Raw genomic sequence first — 22,229 nt, 5'->3', positions numbered from 1 at the left:
ATTTTCTCTTGCAGGAAAAATACAACCAACACGTGCTGAAGGGAGAAGGTATGGCGGATCTACCGGAGAACCTCCGGATGAGTGTTGGTAAAAACCCAAACAGATGGAAGAGCGTCCTCCGAGAAGATACTTTGAAAGAATGGAACCTATGGTAGGTGAATACCCCAAATAGGGCTACTCTAAACCAGTACTCCACGCTTGGAGTCAATGTGAGTCCTCCCGACAATTGAATCTCGCAGCTCCTACTGAGAATGGGGATTTACGAGAAAATCTTCCCACACATGGTGTAAACGTCGATCCCCTATGCCCTTGTATGGTTCTGGAGACCGCTAAGCACGTCCTACTGGCTTGTATTGCCTATGAGGTACTGGGAGCCAAGATTATGAGAGAGGCTGAGCTCTGATGATGAGGAAAACTACCTATACTACAAGGTCTTAGTGTACGGATGGAAGGAAGCTGTTGATGGAACGGAAACTCACATCTCGTTGGGTAGAAGACAAGAAGCTGCACCTGCGAGGCTTCCGGACAGAACAGAAGAAGATAATTTATAGAAGAGCAAGCTGTGTGCTCAGCTAAAGCAAATTATGTAAATTGTTCTGATTACAGCAATGGTTTACGACCCATTGCCTAACAGACATGGTAGGGTGATAAATAAATAAATAAAAATGCTCCGTAATAACTAGTTTATAAATATACTTACATAGTAGAGCAGAGATATTGATGAACTGAGAGAAGATTGAGCTTTCAGGACTTTCGGCACCTGTGTCGCTGATATAAGGGAAAACTGGGTAGACATGTTGGTAATAGACGCTCAGGAGGTACCTGTGCGAAGTAGATAACAATAATTATATCTTTATACATAGTTGTGAAATAAAGCAGTCAATTATTTTATTATACTTATATATATTTTAGTATTCTTCTTATATACTAAATCAGTTTTTTTTTTTTGTTTTTTTTTAAATACCCACAAAAAATATATATTGGTTTCTACTTTTAATTATAGTGTTCCTCTTTAGTTACTCAACTATCAGATGAAAAAATAAAATAAAATTAAAATTGAACAAATTTTATGCAAATTCAACATTTCTACTTAAAATTTAAATTTAAATAAATAAAAATCAACAAAATAAACAAAAATAAGGTCATATTAGTTTAATTTGGTGTAGGAAAAGGTGCCAATTACAAAATACAAAAATTTAAATATTATTATTCATATTTAATATGGTTTTGCTACTCTTATTTTTTTCTGTAGGATAATTATTTTCAAAAATTATTTTATTTATTTGATTATATTACAAATTCTTATATTTATGTTTTACAATGTGAAATTGACACCTTTTGTTGAACTATACTGCGTATACATTGTGATATTAATATATTTTACATATGAAATTTTGTCGAAACAACTATAACTCAATTTATTTTCTCAAATATCATGGAAACTAGTATTCCTAAGGAAATAAAGACATAAACTGTGAGTCCTAATATCTCATGTTTCCCGAAATCTAGATTAACTATTGATTTTTCAGAAATTTTTTTATAAAATGTTGCTTTTAAAAAAAAAACAGTATCTCGAGCTTCAGTAGTGCGTAAACAGCTCTGTAAAGGTATTTTAGTAAATTTACTCTGCTTTAAATGATGTCCTATTAGGTTTTTTAGTTTTGTTGGTAATTTAAACGATATGGATCGTTATGGCGGACTCATAAATGTTTACTATTAGTCATACAGAGTTTTCAATAAATTAATCAAACATTGGGGTGAAATTACTGACTTTTATCTCCTCTTGGGCTTTTTTACTGATTCAAGGGACCAAAACGGTAACTGGTGAAAAAAATTTGGGGATAATTTTCAAAGAGAGTCTCATAAAAAATGAATTACCGTGCCTATACAACTGGACGTGGTATTAAATTACTTATGTCGAGATAAGTTATCAGTTGGAGTGGTGATACTAGAGATACAAGGGAGATCCTATTGAACATCTGTTACAGAATGATTCCAACATCATTCTTATCTTGCTTGGTGATAGAAGAATAGTGTCTGAATTGCTTATCCCTAACAAATATTAAATACCTGACTCAATGATCGAAAATATTTGTACATTTTTAATTAGTAGCTATTAGTAGGTCAGTGCGAAAATTTCCAACAAGTCGTAAGTATCAGATTTTAATACATTAGGGATTATGCAAAATTTTAATCATTGATAGTTAGTAACATTTGCACACACTAATTAAAGTGTTAGAGTGCTTAAATTGTACTCTAACATTTCAAAAACATTGCATTCTGAAACCTGTGCTGCATAACCTAACATAACCTAGTTTGAATTAATACACATCTTTTTGTATAAATAAATTTAATAAAATCCTAAAGATTTTTTTGATTTTACTCTAAAAAATACATGAAATGATATCATCCTCCCATGCTTTCTTCAAAGGGATAATGCTATAATTTTGAAAGCATATTACTACAGTATCCAACATCCTAGGCTTTAATCATTAAAAAAAAAAACCTAAAAAATAAATAAGACCAATGTTTCAAACTTAAATAAAACACGTGAATAAACTTTTAACTAAAATTAAACTTGGGACTAATGGTAAATTTACCTCTTCATGGTACGCACCAAAGTTAGTAGAATTTACTTTTTGATTTTATCCTTCCTCCGAGGCGTCGAAAAGATGGCCTCGAAACCTTATATTGTAAAAATGTTCTTAGAGTGCTACTAATGGGTAGTATCTCTACATGCTTGTACCATACCATTATGATATTATTTCAAATATACTTGATGTATTTTATGTACACAAAATAAAAGATTTTATCCTGAACGAATAATCCGATTTTCGTTAAGAGCATTTTGTGTTTTTAAAATATAGATTTAAGTTTTAAATCCACCACATAATAGTTAACTCATATTTTCACATCATATTTTCCTTATTATTCAATTAATAAGGAAAGTAAGATGTGAAAATATGTGACCTATAGCCACATGCAGAACTGTTCTCTGAAACCAATGAGACATTCCGCAAAATTATTATATTTAGAATATAGAACGTAAAGAGAAAAATACTTATTTGTAAAGAAGCGGAAGGAGAATGGGGTGAGATGGTTCTGCTACTGTAGGCCGGAACAGCAGACAACTCAAGGTTACAAAAACCAATTTTCTCAAAGGAATATCTCAATTCGTAAAAAGTTAAAGTGACATTTTAATTGGTTTTCTGACATTATATATTTATACACTAATTTAGTATTCATTTATTTCTTTTTTTTTCTTACTGTCTAATTAGTACTAGTAATTATCATTGTTTATTTTTTTTGGTTAATCGTGAGACCGATCCATTAGGCTAAGGTATATTTAAACATAATAGGGATTTCTGCTACTGTAACGAAAACTTCTACTGCTCTGCTACGCACTCGGTGTTCACCATAAGACCCCACTTTTTTTGGCTTCACTTTTCCTGGCAACTTACCCTCACCATTATACTTTTCCCTCCAAAAAATATATAAGGTAGGTTTAGTGTAGGTTACCAGAAATTTTCAGCAGATCCTAGATACTGTTTTTCCTTATATATGAAATATAATTCAACAATAGCTAAAAGAGATACAATGAACGTATTGGTATCCGTTCTCGCATACAATCACTACCGTTCGAAATGAATGAACATGGCGGCCCCAAAAGCCATTACTGTTATTACTTAAATTTTCGATACAGATGTATACTTTAAGTAAAACCAAGCGGTACCTTCCTTTTAGCACTTGGCCAGAAAAAGGAATTTCTCAACCAATAATATAAATGATTATGAGCGTCCATCGATCCACATATCTTTAAAATCTATTCAACACATATAGATTTAAATGACTTTTTGGAATTATTTACACATTTTTCCTTTTTTGAATCTCCATTCTAACTTTGAATGTAAAATTATATTAGATTTAGCACGTTTTGAGACTTTAAGCGTTCACCACCAGAAAAAGGACGTTAAATACCGTAGAAAACACCAAATATATAAAAAAATATTTACCACCAAAAGTAATTTCACGCCTAAAGTGATTATTACATATAGATAATAAAGAAATAGTTCTACTCCATATCTACCCGCATCAGTTGGTGCATTTGTATTGTGTTAATAAACTCTATTCTATGGACCGAGCAATCGGCAAAAGTATTATCAAGTATTATTATAATCTTAACCCATTATAATCTTAACATCACATCTTGAGGTATATCTGAATTTAAAATAGGCTCGTGTATTTCAATCTAATGTTTTTAGGTCAAAGATTCGATTATGTATCGGCAAATATTTCAACCTAAATCTCTTCAAATGGGGACAGCGGTAGTAGCATGGTAACGCGCCAGTTTACCAATCCAAAGATTGTCATATCGAGTCCCGGTCCCACCCGGGCTTTTTTCAAGCCTAAACTAATACAAAACTCACTCACAACCTCCTCCCGGGGATTTGTGTGGCCCATTAGCCAATGTGTGGCACTCATTAAAAAAAGGCGTGGGAGTGACGAATCCACCCTAGGAAAAAACCACGTGATGAAACGCGCGATGTAGACCTCCATGGTATGTCCATGGTGGTATAATAATAATAATAATAATATCTCTTCAAATATCAATCCAAATATAGAAAATCATCAGTGTTTAAGTGGATTAAATTTGTTAGAATTAGGAGTTTGCGATAAATAGATTAGAAAAATCTTATGTATAATTAATCGGCTAAGGAAAAAGTGTCTCCCGCACAGCTCTATATGTAACAATAGATATACAAAAAATGAAATGCTGGTCACGGTTTATACTGATCAAGGTGGATGCTTTGAGAGCAATTATTGTTGTGCAACTGTCACTTTGATTGCCACATTTAAACACCTTGACAGTGAACTATTGCACCTTGTTCACTTTAATTGTGAATGGTCCTGAAAACACAGTTTTAATATAGTGAGAGAGAACACTAAAAGCAGTATAAGTCATAAAATGATTTTTTTTTCCTAATTCAATTTATTATTCATTTTATATTAAACAGCAAAACTGTCATAAAATGAACGAAATAGGCAGTGTTTTACACATTTCAGGACATTTTGATTTATGACTTTCTTATCGATTTGCCTTCATAACTCCTCTATCTCTTTAATACCTATAACGTCCCAAGTAAATATTTTTTTATCTTCATTTTCTTTCTTTCTTCGTGTAGCCTAAATTTCACAAAAATATGAACTTTAAATAAAACAATTTTTAATGACTTTGGAATGGGTTTCTATACAATTTCGCCGATACCAGTCATGAAAGAAAAATACATACCCCAGATATTTTATTTTTGTTCATTTACTGGCCCAGTGAAAACTTTTGATGAGGACCAATCGCTTCAAGGACACTTCTAATTGTAGGACTACTTTAAATGTATGGGAATGTTACATATAAAAACACTGTGATTTAAACCACTTTTCAAATGACTCTCTAGATTGCAAATGTGAACAATGAAAATTACCTAAAAATGGTATTTAATATTTATTGCATCCCTTAATATTTTGTTTCTATTATACGCAAAGTCTCCTGTAGGTTATGTAGGTGACATTAGGCACTGATCCACAACATAGAAGTGTAAATCGTGTCTTTAATTCACAACATATTTTGTAGGAAAACACAACTTTAATGACAATGCATATTCAGTTGAAATAAAATGTGACTTTAGTGATTTTACATACATTTTTCGTTCCATTACTAGAGTAAATTATGCAAGTCACTGAAAATTCGGAACACCTTTAACAAAATGATTATAATGAGTAATATTTTGGCAACAAACCAATTCTTATCTCTTTTAAGATTTAAAAATAGTATAGATGAAGCTATATAAGTGCACTGGAACAGCTGATGATATCTAATCTCAAATTTGTGTCACCTGTAGGTGACGATTAGCGCTGAAGGGTTAATCAACTCTTAAAAACAAACGTTTCTAGGATTTTCTGACTTATTTTTAATGACTACTTTTAACACCCTCCAAAGATACTTAGTCATATTCTGATTATTTATGAAATTAAAATTGGTTCTATTCCAAGTGTTTAGGTTAGTTAAATAGGTTAGGTAAATAATCTTTACTGTCAACGTGTGGAAAATAATCAGTCACACTACAACCCAACTCGGGATAGTACTATAACGACAGAGAGTCACCGTGTAAAGGTGTCTTAAACCTATGTATTATTGTAGATATGAATCATATATCAATTTTAATCTGTTCGCGTAAAACAGAAAATATTATTTTTTGTTGTTTTTAATACTTTATATTATTATAATATTATAGAACAGCCAATAAATATAAATAATCTTATGAAGAATGCGATATAGTCTTGGCATGAGAGGAGGACATCTGATAAGAGGCCTAATGGTATTTTTCTCATTTAATAATGATGAATTGCCAAAGTTGATTGAACCATGAGCCGAGGAAAAATGCATATTAAGCCAAAATATTAATATTTATGTTGAAACTGTTCTTGAAGTTGAGTCGGACTATATTTGAGCAAGTAATTTTTTTTTTTTTTTTTCAGACAAGAAATATTGTTTATTTTGATAATTTACTAATTACAAAAACAGAAAATATGTAATGGGTGATTAATGTTTAAAATTAAATTTAGCAAAAAAATACATTTATTTTTAAGAATGGCACTTTTTAATAGGCAAGGGAAAAAAATTAATGACACTCCAAAATTTGAGGCTTTAAGGTTATAAGTAGAATTAAAAAAGAAATGTTCGTCCGCCACCTGTATTTTTCTAATGTAACTACCTGATCCTCGGACCTCGTCATTACCATAAAATTAAATCCATTAATACATAAAGCCTTGTAGCTTTTCTTATATGGGATAAATCCACGAGAAAAAAGTGTAATACAATTTACGAAAAAAAAGATAACGTTTGCGCATAACTCAAAAAGTCAATTATAATAAACAATATCCAATATCTACATGTTTATTTTCTTATTAAAGCACTCCTACATTCGGCCATTCCGAAGGATAACTATTGTATGTTATTAGAAGTAAATTACATTTATAACCTTTCGAAAGATAATTAGTTTCTCTACAAAACAAAAACAAAAAAACAATTTATTATTCAATAAGTAAGAGGAGGTTCCCTTGGAAACTTGTTCACTTTTATTTATTTTTTTCAAATCTTCCAATTCATTACAAAAAACATCTACATGACTGTAATAAGGCCAGTCAGGGCCCTGTTTCATAATTAAGTACAAACTAATACTATTAGTCTTGTCGATTTAACTTAATACAATTAAACTGACTTGTAAAATAGTACTTTAGTACTTTTTAACTCCTGTAATATCACTAATAGTTCTTCCTATCATGAAAAAATAAATGTATTAGTGTAATTAACACGTTGTTTCTATACTTGTATTTTGAACTAATACTATTAGCTTTCATTATGAAACAAAGCTTTGGGGCTCCACTAAACCTTCGAATTCTTCTCGTATTCAATCATTGCAATCCGAAATCCTTCGTAAAATCCTCAATGCTTATTTTGTCACAAATAAAATCATACATAAAGACCTTAATGTTCCATATGTGACCTATCTAGCCCGAACCAGATATCATTCTTTCCATTACAAACTCTCTAACTACCCAAACCCACTAGTTTCTAACCTTGCTTCCTCTTCCATTCCTGACAATCCTCTGAGGCGCCTGAAAAGCAGATAGCCACGAGACCTGCTAATGTAAAACGTCATTACAGTGTTACCAATGGGTAGTTTCTCCACACGCCTATAACACTCCAATTTAAATGAGATCAAATTTACTAAATGCATTAAAATATACATGTTGTAAATAGCAATAAATAAAGAAATAAAATTTTTCAAATCACTCGAATTATTCCGAAACTACAGATGCACATTTGAATGATAAATGTCTACAAAGCTTAACTAAAAAAAAATAAAAATAAAATAATGATAACAACACCTTAGTTGGAACAATTTTAGTCCAATTTATTTATTTTTTACTTAAAAGAACTCAAAAATGATTTTTTGGGACTTCAGGAACAGCTATTTTTTTTATTCTTCAATTGCCAGTCTTTAATTTCGGTTCTTAACAGCATATAGCTTTCATTAAAGATAATTATAGTAATAAATAAAAAATTATAGTGAAATGACTTATTTTATTGTCCTTTTGGGCTCTTGAAAGATTGTGACTGGGCATATTTATATTGAAATTACCACTGAGGCAGTAAGGAATGCTGTATGTGTGGACACACCAGACATAGATTATTTGTTATTTTTTTTAAATAATAATTAATTAATTAAAATAATGAACTTTTATGAAATAATTTGCACCATTTTTTTTCTACCCATATTATTTCATGAAAGCATGTAAGCACGGCTGTCCATATCGATGATTGATTCGACCAATATTATTATGAACGCCCATAAAGGATTTGGTCTCTATATATAAACTGAAAATCACATAATCCGAAATCATCCGTCACAATATCAAGTATTGTCAAGAGTTTGATCCTATTTGTTGCTGAACTTTCCGAAGACGGTCAAGAGGAATAATACATCTTATTGATTAATCTGGTTTTTTCCCCCTCCCTCCTTAATTTTTATTCACAATATAAGTAAAATATATACAATACTTGTATCTAAAAACCAAATTAGATTTTGTTTAATTATTCATTGACATTTACAACTGTATTTACTTAAAAATACATCAAGTAAATTTTATGCTTGATTATAATAACAATAGATTATAATACAGGCTTATAAAGAAACAACTCATTAGTGGCACTCTAGTAACATTTCTACATTACACGCCTTGGAGGATTTTCAGGAATGGAAGAGGGAGCAGGGGTAGAAATTAGTGGGTTTGGGTGGTTAGGGAGTTTATAATGGAGGAATTGACATCTGATTCGGGCTAGATTGGTTACATATAGAACATTAAGGTGTTTATGGATGATTTTTTTTTTTTTTGTGACAAAGTAAGAAGCATTGAGGATTTTACGAAGGATTTTGGATTATAAGGATTGGATACGAGAGAAATTCGAAGGTTTAGTGGAGCCTCAAAGTTCAACTCCGTATGTCCAGATAGGTTTCTTATTGCAATCATGTATCAGTCTATTGTAATGGATTGGAAGTTTACTGTTTGTTTAATAAGTCTTGTGTGAGGATTCAAATTTAGCCATCTGTCCTGAAGAAAGAGCAACATTATTAAAGGATATTGTAGGGCAGTCGGTTGGTTACATATACATACAAGTCGGCCCTTCCTTTGCCACACACATGGCATTATACGAGAGTGAACTGGGTCAGCTAAAAGTGGAATTAACAACATTGATCCAGGAGTCGCTGGCCGGAGGGTGCATGAATGGAGAGGGTTTGCTCCACTGGAGAAATAATCCAGCAGAGGGGGTATTCATTATCTTTAGTTTAACATGTTAAAGTGTGTTAAATGGAAAAATTTATGTTAAATGGAAAAATATTTCTTTCTTTTACCATGTTAAAACGATATAATGTATAACATGGATGAGAGTCTGTTCTAGATCTGTTACATGGAGAATGACGTCACGCAACAAACCAGCTGAGCTTGTCATCGTTTTATTTGTTGTCTTGTTAGGTTACTTATTTGTAGTTTTTTCTTCTTTTGTCTTGTGTTTTGGACTTTTTAAAAAAGACAATCAGTAGCCAAACTTTTACATTCCCACTTTTCGCTTATTTTAGCCAGGTTGTAATAAATTTCTTTAATCAAAACTTAGAAGTCAACAATAACATAAAGTTTTGGAAGGAAAGGTTATTATTAAACAAGTTGCTCAGAAAAACCGCTAGGAGCTCTTATCCATTTGACATGACATTAAATAGGGCTGCTCACAATCCTATGCTTATAACATTTAACATGGTAAAACATTTTACATTAAACACAATATCATGAATACTCCTTCAGGTATGCATGAATTAACAAAATATGTTATTTATTTTAACTTTCACTTACCTATATATGGAATAGATAGTAAGGGACAATACTGCGATCATAAAAAAAATCGAATTCCTCCTTTCGAACGAAAGACACGTTTTGAGGTTCCCAGAGTCGAAATAAGTCTTGCAAAATGGTTAGGGTGTATGTGAATTGCCTAGCTCAAAAATACTTAAATCGTCCGATACTTAAATTATATATTTAAGGAGAATACACTTTGGATGTTACAGCAACATTCCGGAAATGCCACTATATAGAATCGATTTTACACTTGTTTAGGATTTTCTCAAAAACAACTCTAACGTTATCAATATTCATTTAAGTAGTATCCTAATATGAGATAGGTCTTATCCTATTTGAAATAGTCTGACAGGGCTTAAAGGACGAATTTCTAAAATATTTTCCACTAAGGTACCTGTTATTTTTTATTATTTGAAACATTTGACCATCTGACATTTTTATTACTAATAAAAAATGTATAAATATGGACTATGAAAGGATTTGAAAATTCACTTAAGGAGATAAGAAGGGAAAAAATATTTTTTTACATGTTGAAAACACATTTTCGGACATACCGTTGGAAAGCCAAAGATTTTATAAAAAATAATATTAATTAATCAAAATATTAAAAATTAATGGAGCTCTGGTTTGAGCTGATAAATATTTAAAGCTCAGTTATTAAATAGTTGGTTTTAATATTTCCCTTAACCTTTATATGAGCCACTCAGATGACAGAGTGACTAGCTCCATAAAATCATATTTATTATTTTCAATATTGGTTTTATAAAAACTCAGAACTCAATAAATGGTTAAAAGCAAAAACCAACTAAACTGTAAACTGTTGTATTTTTATATATCGTTCATACTTTTGAAAAAGAAAATTTTTTAAAATATTGCAACGAGAATTAACATTAAAAGTAATTTTCTGGAAACTTATGAACTTGGAGCTAGTAAAAATAGTTGACTGAAAGGCTTATTTAATTTTTTTTTTGTTGATAAATATTACAATATACCACAACGTTAATGGGCAATAAGTAATAGTAATAACTGATCACATTCACACAAAACTATTAATTTTACGAAAAGGTTAACAATAAATAGTTTTATTTTACTATTTTGATACCTTTATTGACCCGGATTATCTTCCTATAGTCTACTTCATACGGTTAACTATGTTCTTCTAACAAAAAAAAATTCATAAAAATATATAAATTCTCGCTCTATACAAAAAAAACGATAATTAAAAGGAACATAATCAAACTATAATTTTAAAAATTATTACGACAAAGTATTCAAATCAGTGAATCGGAGAATTAGAAGTGTGAAAAAAGTAGGAGGAATAAATATGAGAGCGATAAAGATGAGTTAATTTAACGCACGGTAGTGATTTTATATCAAGGATACAACAAAAATATTTCAACTTGGGATTTGGTAAGACGTAGAGACCAAGCGGGTAGAATACATAAGGTCAAACTCTTCACATGAGAAAAGCAAATACATTTAAAAGTGTCGTTTAAGATCATAAGTACGCCGTAAGCAATTACAAAACTGATAAAGGTGCAAAGTGGTTCTTTAGGCATTTAGAACACCGAGCCTAGGTCGTCTACAACAGAATAATAAATTATTCCAAAATTAATAAGAATTTATGTGAAAACAATTATTCCTCTTAATTCGCATAAATTAATTGTAAAACGCATTGTTTTTGTCGATAAATGAAACATATTACCCGTATAGGTTAAAAAGATGTTAGTTTGTTTCTTATTGTAAATGCGAGTTCAATTTAAATTAGTTTACTATCAGACTGATTTTTCAATATAAAGGGAGCATCTTTAGTGAGAATATCAACCAATATGCAATTTAAGTATTTCGCGATCTTTGGACGCTAAGAGTTACTATTCTTAAGCATGATAGAAATTTGTTTATATTGGAAAAACTTAACCCATTTTAGTGAGGCCTTTGTAAGCAGGTGTGTTAAGGCGTTGCCTCTGCAACCTCGTAACTGCAACGTTGCCTGTTCGATTTCGATCTGAGAAGGTTGACTTTTATTTCGTGACGGCCTCACTATTCTGGTTTGAATAGAATGGTAACCTGTTGGATAAGACCCTTCTTCGTATATTAGAAATGACCAGGAAGAGGGTAAAAAAAAATCCATTTTTGACAGTTTAAAAAACAGTCGCTCTTGAAGAGATTGCTACCAAACTATCCGAAGTAGTCTATGAAACATTAAAATATCATATTACACTCCTCTTAGACTTTTGATATTTGAAACTTTTAAACATCTACCACAGAATGTCCAGGCCAAAATTTTATATTTCTAGACGACAAATTCAGGAATGAGGCATCTTTCTCCGTGACATATTCACCAAACTTAAATCCAATTGAATAAATCTAGACTTTTCTTCTAAGAATCTTATCTGGTATAAATCAACAATTCCAAAAGTTCAAGAACTGAAGTACATTTAAGAGGAAATTCAATAACAAGAGGTAATAAAACAAACAGTAACGAAAAAAGATCGAAGGCTACGGTGTAACACATATTGCACTTCATCTCATATTATAAAAAAAGAAAAGTAATTAATTTTAATACATTAGATCCTTTTATCCTCAACATTTTTATTAATTTATTTAACATCACCAATGTTTCGGGCAACCTAGCTATTATCAAGAATAATCCGTTGATTTATAGCTTTAATTACAATATTGTTAACACCATTTATAAAATCATAAACACCTCTCAAATTTGAAATTTATAGTCATACACACCCTTTCTAAAATTGTTGTCGACTATTATGTCGTAATATCGTTACTTAACCTATAAAACCTAACTTGATAAAGAATATCATATTAAATAATAATTATTGACATCCAGAATTTTACGTTTAATTACCTATTGTTGTAGTCTCCTATATCGTTTATTATTAATTTTGTATAGATAATTAGACCTATTAACATCATAACCTTTAACTTATCAATACCAGAGAGTATCAGTACCAGAGAGGGTGGCATAACCCTAGTCTTATTTTAGACTTTTATTCCAATGCAAAATTAAGCCCAAAGAAGCCACGCCCACGAAAGGAAGGTTCACGTTGAGGTTATTAGGAATGTCGGCTATTGTAATCAGAACTGAAATAGAAGGCAGCCAGTAATTGTCTCTTTCACTTCCTCTTCTCTTCATACGTTCTATGTACCATATATACATATGGCCCTCCTTTCGGCTTCACTTTTTCTGCCAGCTTACCCTCCATTATACTCCGTCCTCCAAAATCAATACTATACTAATTAACCTATCTACAAAACAGTTTAGGAAGATCATAATTATATTTCAAGATTTATTTTAGCCTGTTTTATTGATTATTTTTTTAGTAAAAATGATATTAAATTAAATTCAATTTTAAACAATTACTGATGATTTTTTTTTAATATTTATTTATTGCTATTTATAACTGTACATTATAATACATTTAGTAAATCTGATCTAAGTTAAATTGGAGTGTTAGAGGCGTGTAGAGAAACTACCCATTGGTAGCACTCTAATGACATTTTACATTAGCTGGTCTCGTGGCCATCTTCTTTTCAGACGCCTCGGAGGATTGTCAGGAATGGAAGAGGATGCAAGGTTAGAAACTAGGGGGTTTGAGTGGTTAGAGAGTTTATAATGAAAGGAGTGATATCTGGTTCGGGCTAGATCGGTTACATAGGGAACATTAAGGTCTTTATGTATGATTTTATTTGTGACAAAGTAAGGAGCATTGAGGATTTTACGACGGATTTTGGATTGTAAGGATTGAATACGAAAGGAATTCGAAGGTTTAGTGGAGCCCCAAAGCTCAACTCCATATGTCCAGATTGGCCTCATTACTGTCATGTAGATCAGTGTAATGTGTTGGAAATTTACTGATAATTTAACTTTAATATTTACAAATTAATTTACATCAATATTTTAATTAAAAGGATATAAGCAACAAGTTAATAAATTGTAAAAAAAATTTCCCTTGATAAGTTGGGTTTTATAGATAAAGTACATTAAATAATACTCCGGCATAATAGTTGGCTATAATTTAAGAAAGGGTATGGGGGCTGTGCATTTCAAATTTGATATATGTTATTTATAACTAATTATGATTTTATGAGTGATGTTAAAAATATTGTAATTTAGTCTGTAAATCAACAGATTATTCTTCATTGGCAAAAATGTAGATGATATGAAATAAATTAATAAAATTGTTGAAGCAAAAAAGGGAAAATTATTATAATTATAAATAGAAGCAGTTTCTAACAAGAGCTCTCTCTCTCTCTCTCTATACACACACACACGTATATGATGTAAATAATATCAGTAAAAAAAAAATTAGTTGTTTATTTTTTTTTTTAATCATCCATACAGGCCATAATGGCCCAAACCAGATATCAATGCTTCCATAATAAACTTCTAAACCACCCAAACCAACTAGTTTTTCTAGCCTTGCTTCCTTTTCTATTCCTGACAATACTCCGAAGCGCCTGAAAAGAAGATGGCATCGAGACCTTTCAATGCAGAAATATTATTAAAGCGCAACCAAGGGGTAATTTCTCTATGTTACAGGCATACACTCCATTATGATCTTAGATCAATGTTTTTTTTATTTAAACTTACAGTTGTAAATATCATTAATATAATAAATTTTTAAAATTTATTTTTTAAAGAATAAAACATTAATGTTCTGTAACCTTTTTTTTACCTACTTTTCCAAATGCTTACAACAGTTAGAATGATTATAACTTTTAACTTCATCCGATATTATAAAAATGAAAATTACTTTTTTTTTTAAAAAAAAATATTGGGTTTGTAGTAAAATGTATTATATTTTATATTAATAAAGTATTAATCCTTCGAAAACGGCAATAAATAGAAGTTTTAAAAACATCCATATTTATTTTTATGTACATGAAATGAAATGAAAGAATAAATATTTTCAAGAAACGGATCAAGACAACTTTAAGAAATGATAAGACAGAAAAATTATTCTATATTCCCTATCTTGGCTCACTCACTGATGTCAACTTCAACACATTATTGGATTACACTTAAAATATTTATAGGTATCCAACAAAGACTGGCCGAAAATGGAGAACGAGCAGTAGTAATCTTGTGATAGGATATCCATCATATCTTGGGTAGCTGGCATCTTGAGCACGTAGGGCTTCTAATGGTCAAAGAGAATTTGTACCTGTGGCTATATTTAGGTCACTTTAACAGCAGCCTTTAGAGATAGGGTTGTTCAATAATTGCAAAGAGTGGTTACTATCGTCCGAAGAAAAGATAGAGTTTACTCCAACGAGAAAATTACAAAAAAAGGCAGTTAACAGTTCTTAAAAACAAAAAAAAATCCATAATCTTTGAAATAAGTTTTATTTCTGTATGTATTAATGAATATGAAAATACAGTGCAAAACCGAATCTTCTCCAAATATTTTGCAATCTTCGTTGTACCAAGAAATGCAAATCTTTTCAACAAAATTCTTCTAGAATTATTTGTATACACAAATAAGAGCTTTAGTACGTATATAAGTGAGAATAAACGCCATATGAAAACTTTATACAAGCGGATGCAAGTTTACGTAACAAACATTATCGGGCTTATATTTATAAACATATTTAATAGGCTATTATTTTAGGGTATAATTATCCTTTTGAAACAGTTTTAATTGCTTTAAGTATTGTCATTGAATTTAATTTTTTTTTTTTTTGCGGCTATTGTTTGGTTAAATCTGTATTACATATTAATAAAACATGTATTGAATAAAAATCTGAAGTTGATTAATATTATACTTTTCTGTAAGTCTTAATATCAGGGCTGTTTAAAAACATTCATTTTTCATTCGGACCTCTAAATCTTAAAAACTACCAACAGCACTAGAAAATCTAAAAGAACATTATTTAAAGAAGAGTAAATTTGCTGAAATATTAGCCCTAATAGAGTTATTTACACCCAACAGTTCTCGAGATAAAGCTTTTTAAAAAGCAACTTTTTTTAAAAAGATTAATGGTTAATTAATTTATTTTGAAAAGTCTATATCTCAGGAACTATGTGACGTATTAATGTCTATTAGCACTCAAATTAAAGTTAGATTAATGTACTATAAAGTAGTTTATGACCTTTACCTTAGTAGGATTAGTAGTTTTTATGATATTTGCTAAAATAAATTGATTTATAGTTGTTCCAACAATAAGTTTGATTTATGAAAAACTTTATTTCAAAAATCATAGGACGTACAAATGTCTGCTAGTAATCAAATTAAAGCTAGTTAAATTTACTATAAAATAATTTATAACGTTTCTCTTTTTAGGAGTAGTAATTTTTTTGATATTGACAAAATAAATTCACGAAATGTTAATTTCTAGTTATTCATATAAAATGTTTGATTTTTGAACAAAATATATCTCTAGACCCATAAGACGCACATATGTCTGCCAACACTCAAAACAAAGGAAATTTAACTTACTATAAAGTAGTTAATGAAACTTATCTTCGTGGGGGAAGTAATTTTTATGAAATTAGCATATGAATATAAATTTGGCAAATAAAAATTTATCCGAACAACTATAAATAAATTTATTTTAGGAAATATCATGAAAACCACTACTCCTACGAAGAAAAACGTCATAAACTACTTTATAGTCCATTAAACTATCTTTAATTTTAATGCTAATATACATCTGTACGTCAAATGGTTTTGGAGATATAGATTTTTGAAAATAAATTCACTAACTTCTGATCTTTCAGTACGTTCTGTACAACATTTTTATGAAATGTTGGTTTTTAAAAAGCTTTATCTTGAGAACTATTTAACGTAAATAGCTCTATTAGGGCTTACATTTTAGCAAATTTACTCTACTTTAAATGATACTCTCTTAGATTTTCTATTGTTCGTAGTTGTCAAGATATAGAGCTCCGAATAAAAAATTAATTATTTTTAACGTTTTGAAACAGCCGCCATTTTTTATTCCCCCTACCAATACTTGGCAGACTCATCAATTTGATAAAATTGGAAGCGGACAACGTTTAACTAATCCCCAACTTTTTAGGCTATTTTCGAAATATATTTGTGCCGAGAAAAATACATTTGCAAATACACAAGAGAAATAAAAGAAATTGGTAGATAATAACGAAAATTACATAATTTAGAGTCTATGAGAATCACGGAATTCCATATAGAATACTTTAATGAGGAGATACGGAGTTATATCTATAATCTATTCATTAATAACTTTGTTTGAACAGGTAAAATCTTATAGATCTAAATTCGAATGTCTCCACACAAAAATTAACCAAAATGGTGTTGATCGTTAAATTTATAACATGAAAAGTTTAACCCAATGTTAAAAATTTGTAGAACATTGTCAAAACATCAAATCTCGTGTTCTATAAATAGGACAGATACAACAAAATAAATATTTTCGTTGTTTTTTTTTACAACAATAATCGTTGATTGTGAATGTTTATATTTTTGAATATAGTTCTCAATTTCATATTTTAGACTGAGCAAAGTTCAAAATAGAATCTTAAGAAAGTTTTTAAATTCTACTTTTTTACATGACATCGACCAAATGAAAATAAATTTATTGTTAGTTTTATGTTAAAAAAGGTCAATCCAAAAATTTTCCGGGGAGCATATATTCTACAATATACGATATTAAATTTTTTTTTAATGAGAAACCTACAATACGTTTTTATTTTTGGGAAAATAGATTTTGTCCCTCATATGCATGCTAATTATTATCTAGGACCATCCCAGTAAAAACTACCCAATAGAAAATTCTTGAAAGACCCAATTCAATGAATCCACCATTTTTGCAGAACACTGACGTTATGTATTTTGAATTTTGAAACCCTTTTCTAAATTAATGTTTATTTTTTATTAGGCCCTCCATGGTAGCCTTTCTTATCTGACTTTTTAAACAAATGATTATAGCGAGTGGGTTGGTCTATGTACGACATGTCACAATCTCTCAAGAGGATATCTTAACAGAAAAAAAGGCAATCCTTCAGACCCCTCCCACTAAGATCCCCGAAGAGCGACGGTCTTGTATTACTTTTGAAATATTAGCTTAAAACGGGAAGAGGAGACTCTAAGATAGTTTAATCGATCAATATTTAAAAAGCACCTGAAATTGAAAAACGGCATGAATATAACCAACACTTATAATTACTTAATTATACGATATGAGATTTAGTATAGTGACTATAACTTCCGTTATAATACCCCAGAGTTATTAATATACAGAAATAATCGTATATATTACAGTTTCATCTAAAATCTAGGAAATAAAACTATTAATTCTGTACATCCGTACTTAGCAACACTTTTTAATTATTTAATTTTTTTTTTAAGAAATACCTTATAACTAGAAACAATCCTTAGGAAATTAATAAAGTAGAAGAAGGCATTCCATTTCTACATGAGATAGATTTCATTTTCATTCGATCATTTGCATTCATTTATCATCATTCGGCTTTCATTTCATGATTTTAAAGATGACAGCAATGTCAATAGTTTTGATCGATGATAGGACGCCCTCGATCATTAACGTACGTAAGATTTGAATTGCTAGCTCGAAATGGGCTCAAGTGATAGAAAGCGATGGCCTATATTATAGGTGATAAATTAATACTCTTTAAATCAATATGACAATATAATATTCTTATAATCAGCATTTTAATAATATACCGTAAACGCGGTCTATGATTCTCCAAATTCAGAAAATAAAAATAAAACGTCTATTTTTCATCAGTAATTTTCAAACTAGCAACGTTAGTTGCAGCTATGGTTTAGTGAAAATTATTTGAAATTCAGCTGTATCTAAAAGTAAGAGTATGTTAATTTCAATCAATGGATTGCGATACAAAAATATTCTAGTAGCACGTTTACCACTCTCTGGAGCAGCGAATTCCTAACTTTTTTGTCACGACACCCGTTTGGGGCTGAAAACGTTTCCCATAACCCTTGTTGAGCTAAACGAATTTCGTGGCACCCTTGTCGAACTAAAAAAATAAATGTCGCCACAATTATCGTTAGACCTGTAGAATATGTAAAAAAATGAGAACAGTATCCTGATAGTAAATCCTGGAATGCACTATATATTTACTATTATACTTTCTTTTTTATTAGTAAAAATCTTTCTTTTTTTTTTTTTTTTTTAATATTTTGAGAAATGGAATATGTTTGCGGCACCCCTGGCATAAGCCTGGGTCACCCATATTGGGAACCACTGCTCTGAAGGTTCATATCCCTGATATTTCAAAATGGTCTCCTTATATTTTTAGATTTATTACCAATAACTCCTAAATTATTATTGATAGAATATCTATAAATTACCCAATAGTACATTCGATGAACATCAATTTGGGACCAAATAGAGTTCTTTATGTACAATAAGTCCCTTGAAATTTTCCATTAGTAATTTTTTTTGTTACCACACTAAATAAGAAGCATTAGTGATTGGCTGATTTTCAATTACTAAAAGGGAATGAGCCGCAGGTTTCTGTTCTGATTCTTCCATAGTTTTAAAACTTTACAAGTTCTTTTTAAAACCTTTATTAAGGGTAGAAACGTCCAGAAACCCCATACTAAGAATTTTAAATGTTAAGAATAAATTCCAATAAATCCCACCAAATCACATTTACCCTTCGACGTAAACCCATGACCTCTTCCCCTACAATATCCTTTAATAATACTCCACTTATTCCTGTCGAACAGATCCGTTACATAGGACTACATCTCGACAAACGACTGACATGGAATCCTCATACAAGACTAAAAAGACAAGAAACTGCTCGTAGATTCCGACTATTGCAACATTTACTAGACAAACGGTCTAAATTGCCAATCCATTACAAAAGACTGATCTACATGACTATTATAAGGCCTATGTGGACATACGGAGTTGAGCTTTGGGGATCCACTAAACCATCAAATTCCTCCAGAATCCAATCCATACAATCCAAAATCCTTCGTAAAATCCTTAATGCTCCTTACTTTGTCACAAATCAAGTCATCCATCAGGACCTCAATGTTCCATATGTTGCCGATTTGGCCAGAACCAGATACCGTTCCTTCCATGATAAACTTCTCAAACACCCAAATCCACTTGTTTCTAACCTGGCTTCTCCTTCATTACCTGATAATCCTCCTAGGCGTCTGAAAAGAAGATGGCCTCGAGATCTTCTCCTCTAGAAATGTTATTGGAGTTCTATCAGTGGGTAGATTCTCCACATGTTTTTATCATGTCACCTACAGCAAATTTACTTGTTGTATATATGTGTATACAGTTGTAAATAACAATAAATAAATTATTTAAAAAAAAAAAAAATGTTAAGAATAGAAGGCCTAGTGTCAGGCAAAATCATTTCGCTTAGCTAATAAAAACATTTTTGTGTTTTAAACACCTCAGAGGTTAATAAAATGGTTAATAAAAAGGCCTTAATACATTCATGATCGGAATGAAATAGCATCTTGAATTCTAGGAGATTCTTGGGTTTTGTTGAATCACAATATGTAAGAAGGAACTACAGAGGTAAGGAATTATTCTATAAAGTAAGTTGAAACCATGGTTACTAGTCGTTGGTAACATTGCCAATAATACAATATCCTCAGAAAACCACAAATCAATAGGAACAGGAAAATCTGTACAATATCTGAGAGCCACATCCCTCTATATTAATAATAGCTCCATTATGGATACCCACTCTAAAAGGTTCGAGTGATTTCGTCACTCATCAAACAGTGGGTACTCGATTTTTTCTTTGTTGTCAAGGGTTCTGGTTTTCCCACTTAAGAGAATCCAGTTTTACAACTGTGTTTCCTTTTAACGCTATCAAAATTCATTTGAAAGCATTTATTAATAATTGTCCAAAGGTTCAACAGGTTTTAAGAAACTTATGTAATGGATGTATACTTTCAGAAGGTTTATCTCAACACTCAAACCTATTTTTATTGGTAAAATATTTTTTTTGTGGCTAAACCTGATACCGATTCGTGTAAAATATTTATGGATCAAAAGCCTCGCAAATAATTTTAATCCTATCTACAAATGTGAATTGTATCATCTAAATTTTTTTTTTATTATTGCGCTCATATACCATTACATTTTATAAAAGTTATTCCAAGCTTTATTAGAATGCTGGATCGATGTCTTCCGTCCATGGATGTACCTCACATTCCTCTAAGACACACTCTAATTCCTCAACTCTTACATCCATCGCTCTTCACAGGACTGTAACTCATTCATCTTCAATAGATAGGCAAGCGATTACCGTCGTGATGAAGAGATTTCATCATGTAGTGTATTACTGTACTGGTCTTGGTGGATCATAATACTTCTAAGTGATGGGAAACTGCCGTTTTTGGGCAAAAACCTCTTAATTATTAAATCTCCTGTAATTATTATGAATTCCTGTGTTATTTAGGGCCCTGTATTCACTAGAAATCATCCTTTTTATTTTTAATATATTCAGATGTAAAAATATAAATCTTAATTTTTAAAAATTTATGATTTTAAAATTCATTAAAATGATATTCTGATTCATAGTAGTTAATTTGATTATTATTCTCACCTTAATTTGGTTACATACATATTATATATTATACACTATATATACAGTGTATATATTATTCCACCCTGACTTCATATGTCTCAATACGCCAATGAAACTTAAACAAAAGTTGCTTCAATATGAATACTTTTATTGGAAGTTAGTCTTATGACAAAGATAAATTTTTCCAGTATTTAGAAAAAAAAAATTCAAGAAACAAACCTCTTTCTATCTCTCCGGTTCACAAATATTTGATGGGATAACCAATTACAGTAAATTTGCTTATAGGTATTTGAGTGTAAGAAACTACATTCCTAAACCGCTGAGCGCAGTCTAGTTAGTTGTGAACTTTGCTCGTTGGTTACAAAGTATTGGAACTAGCACTTTAGTTCGATACTCATTTGTAAACCATTTATGGCGCTAATCGGTTTATGATTTTCTAGTTGGAAAAGTTTTTAAATGGTAGTTAAAGCTGTATCAAGGAGTATAATTCTTCTTTTAGCGATGAAATAGCTTTATAGCAAAAATTGTTAAATTAGTCAGTATTTCTTGACTTTGTCAGGTCCAGGCATGATCTCAACTGTGCAAAAATTGGAAAACCAATAAATATAAGTGAAATTGCTCTATATATATATATAAACCTTACTTACGTATGAGTATTTGTATGTTTACAATATTTCTATTTATTTAAATTAGGATTGTAATATTATCT

General features: G+C 30.5%; 2 protein-coding genes across 2 annotated transcripts in view; one reads left to right on the top strand and one right to left on the bottom strand.

Annotated features, from left to right (window-relative positions):
- Window positions 1-22,229, top strand: part of LOC106685423 (uncharacterized) — a 58,121-nt gene that overhangs the window by 15,537 nt on the left and 20,355 nt on the right. The window lies entirely within an intron of this gene.
- LOC106685422 (DNA damage-regulated autophagy modulator protein 2) overlaps window positions 1-22,229 on the bottom strand; it is a 53,003-nt gene that overhangs the window by 20,499 nt on the left and 10,275 nt on the right. The window contains exon 2 of the mRNA XM_014428068.3: window positions 701-822. Coding sequence (XP_014283554.1) covers window positions 701-822 — 122 coding nt within the window. The remainder of the gene's footprint in view (window positions 1-700; window positions 823-22,229) is intronic.

The sequence above is a fragment of the Halyomorpha halys genome, unplaced genomic scaffold, assembly GCF_000696795.3.
Source record: "Halyomorpha halys isolate HHAL.00 unplaced genomic scaffold, Hhal_1.1 Scaffold691.1, whole genome shotgun sequence".
Taxonomy (NCBI): domain Eukaryota; kingdom Metazoa; phylum Arthropoda; class Insecta; order Hemiptera; family Pentatomidae; genus Halyomorpha; species Halyomorpha halys.
Note: the sequence above shows the minus strand (reverse complement) of the source record. Positions and strands in the feature narration are given on the sequence as shown.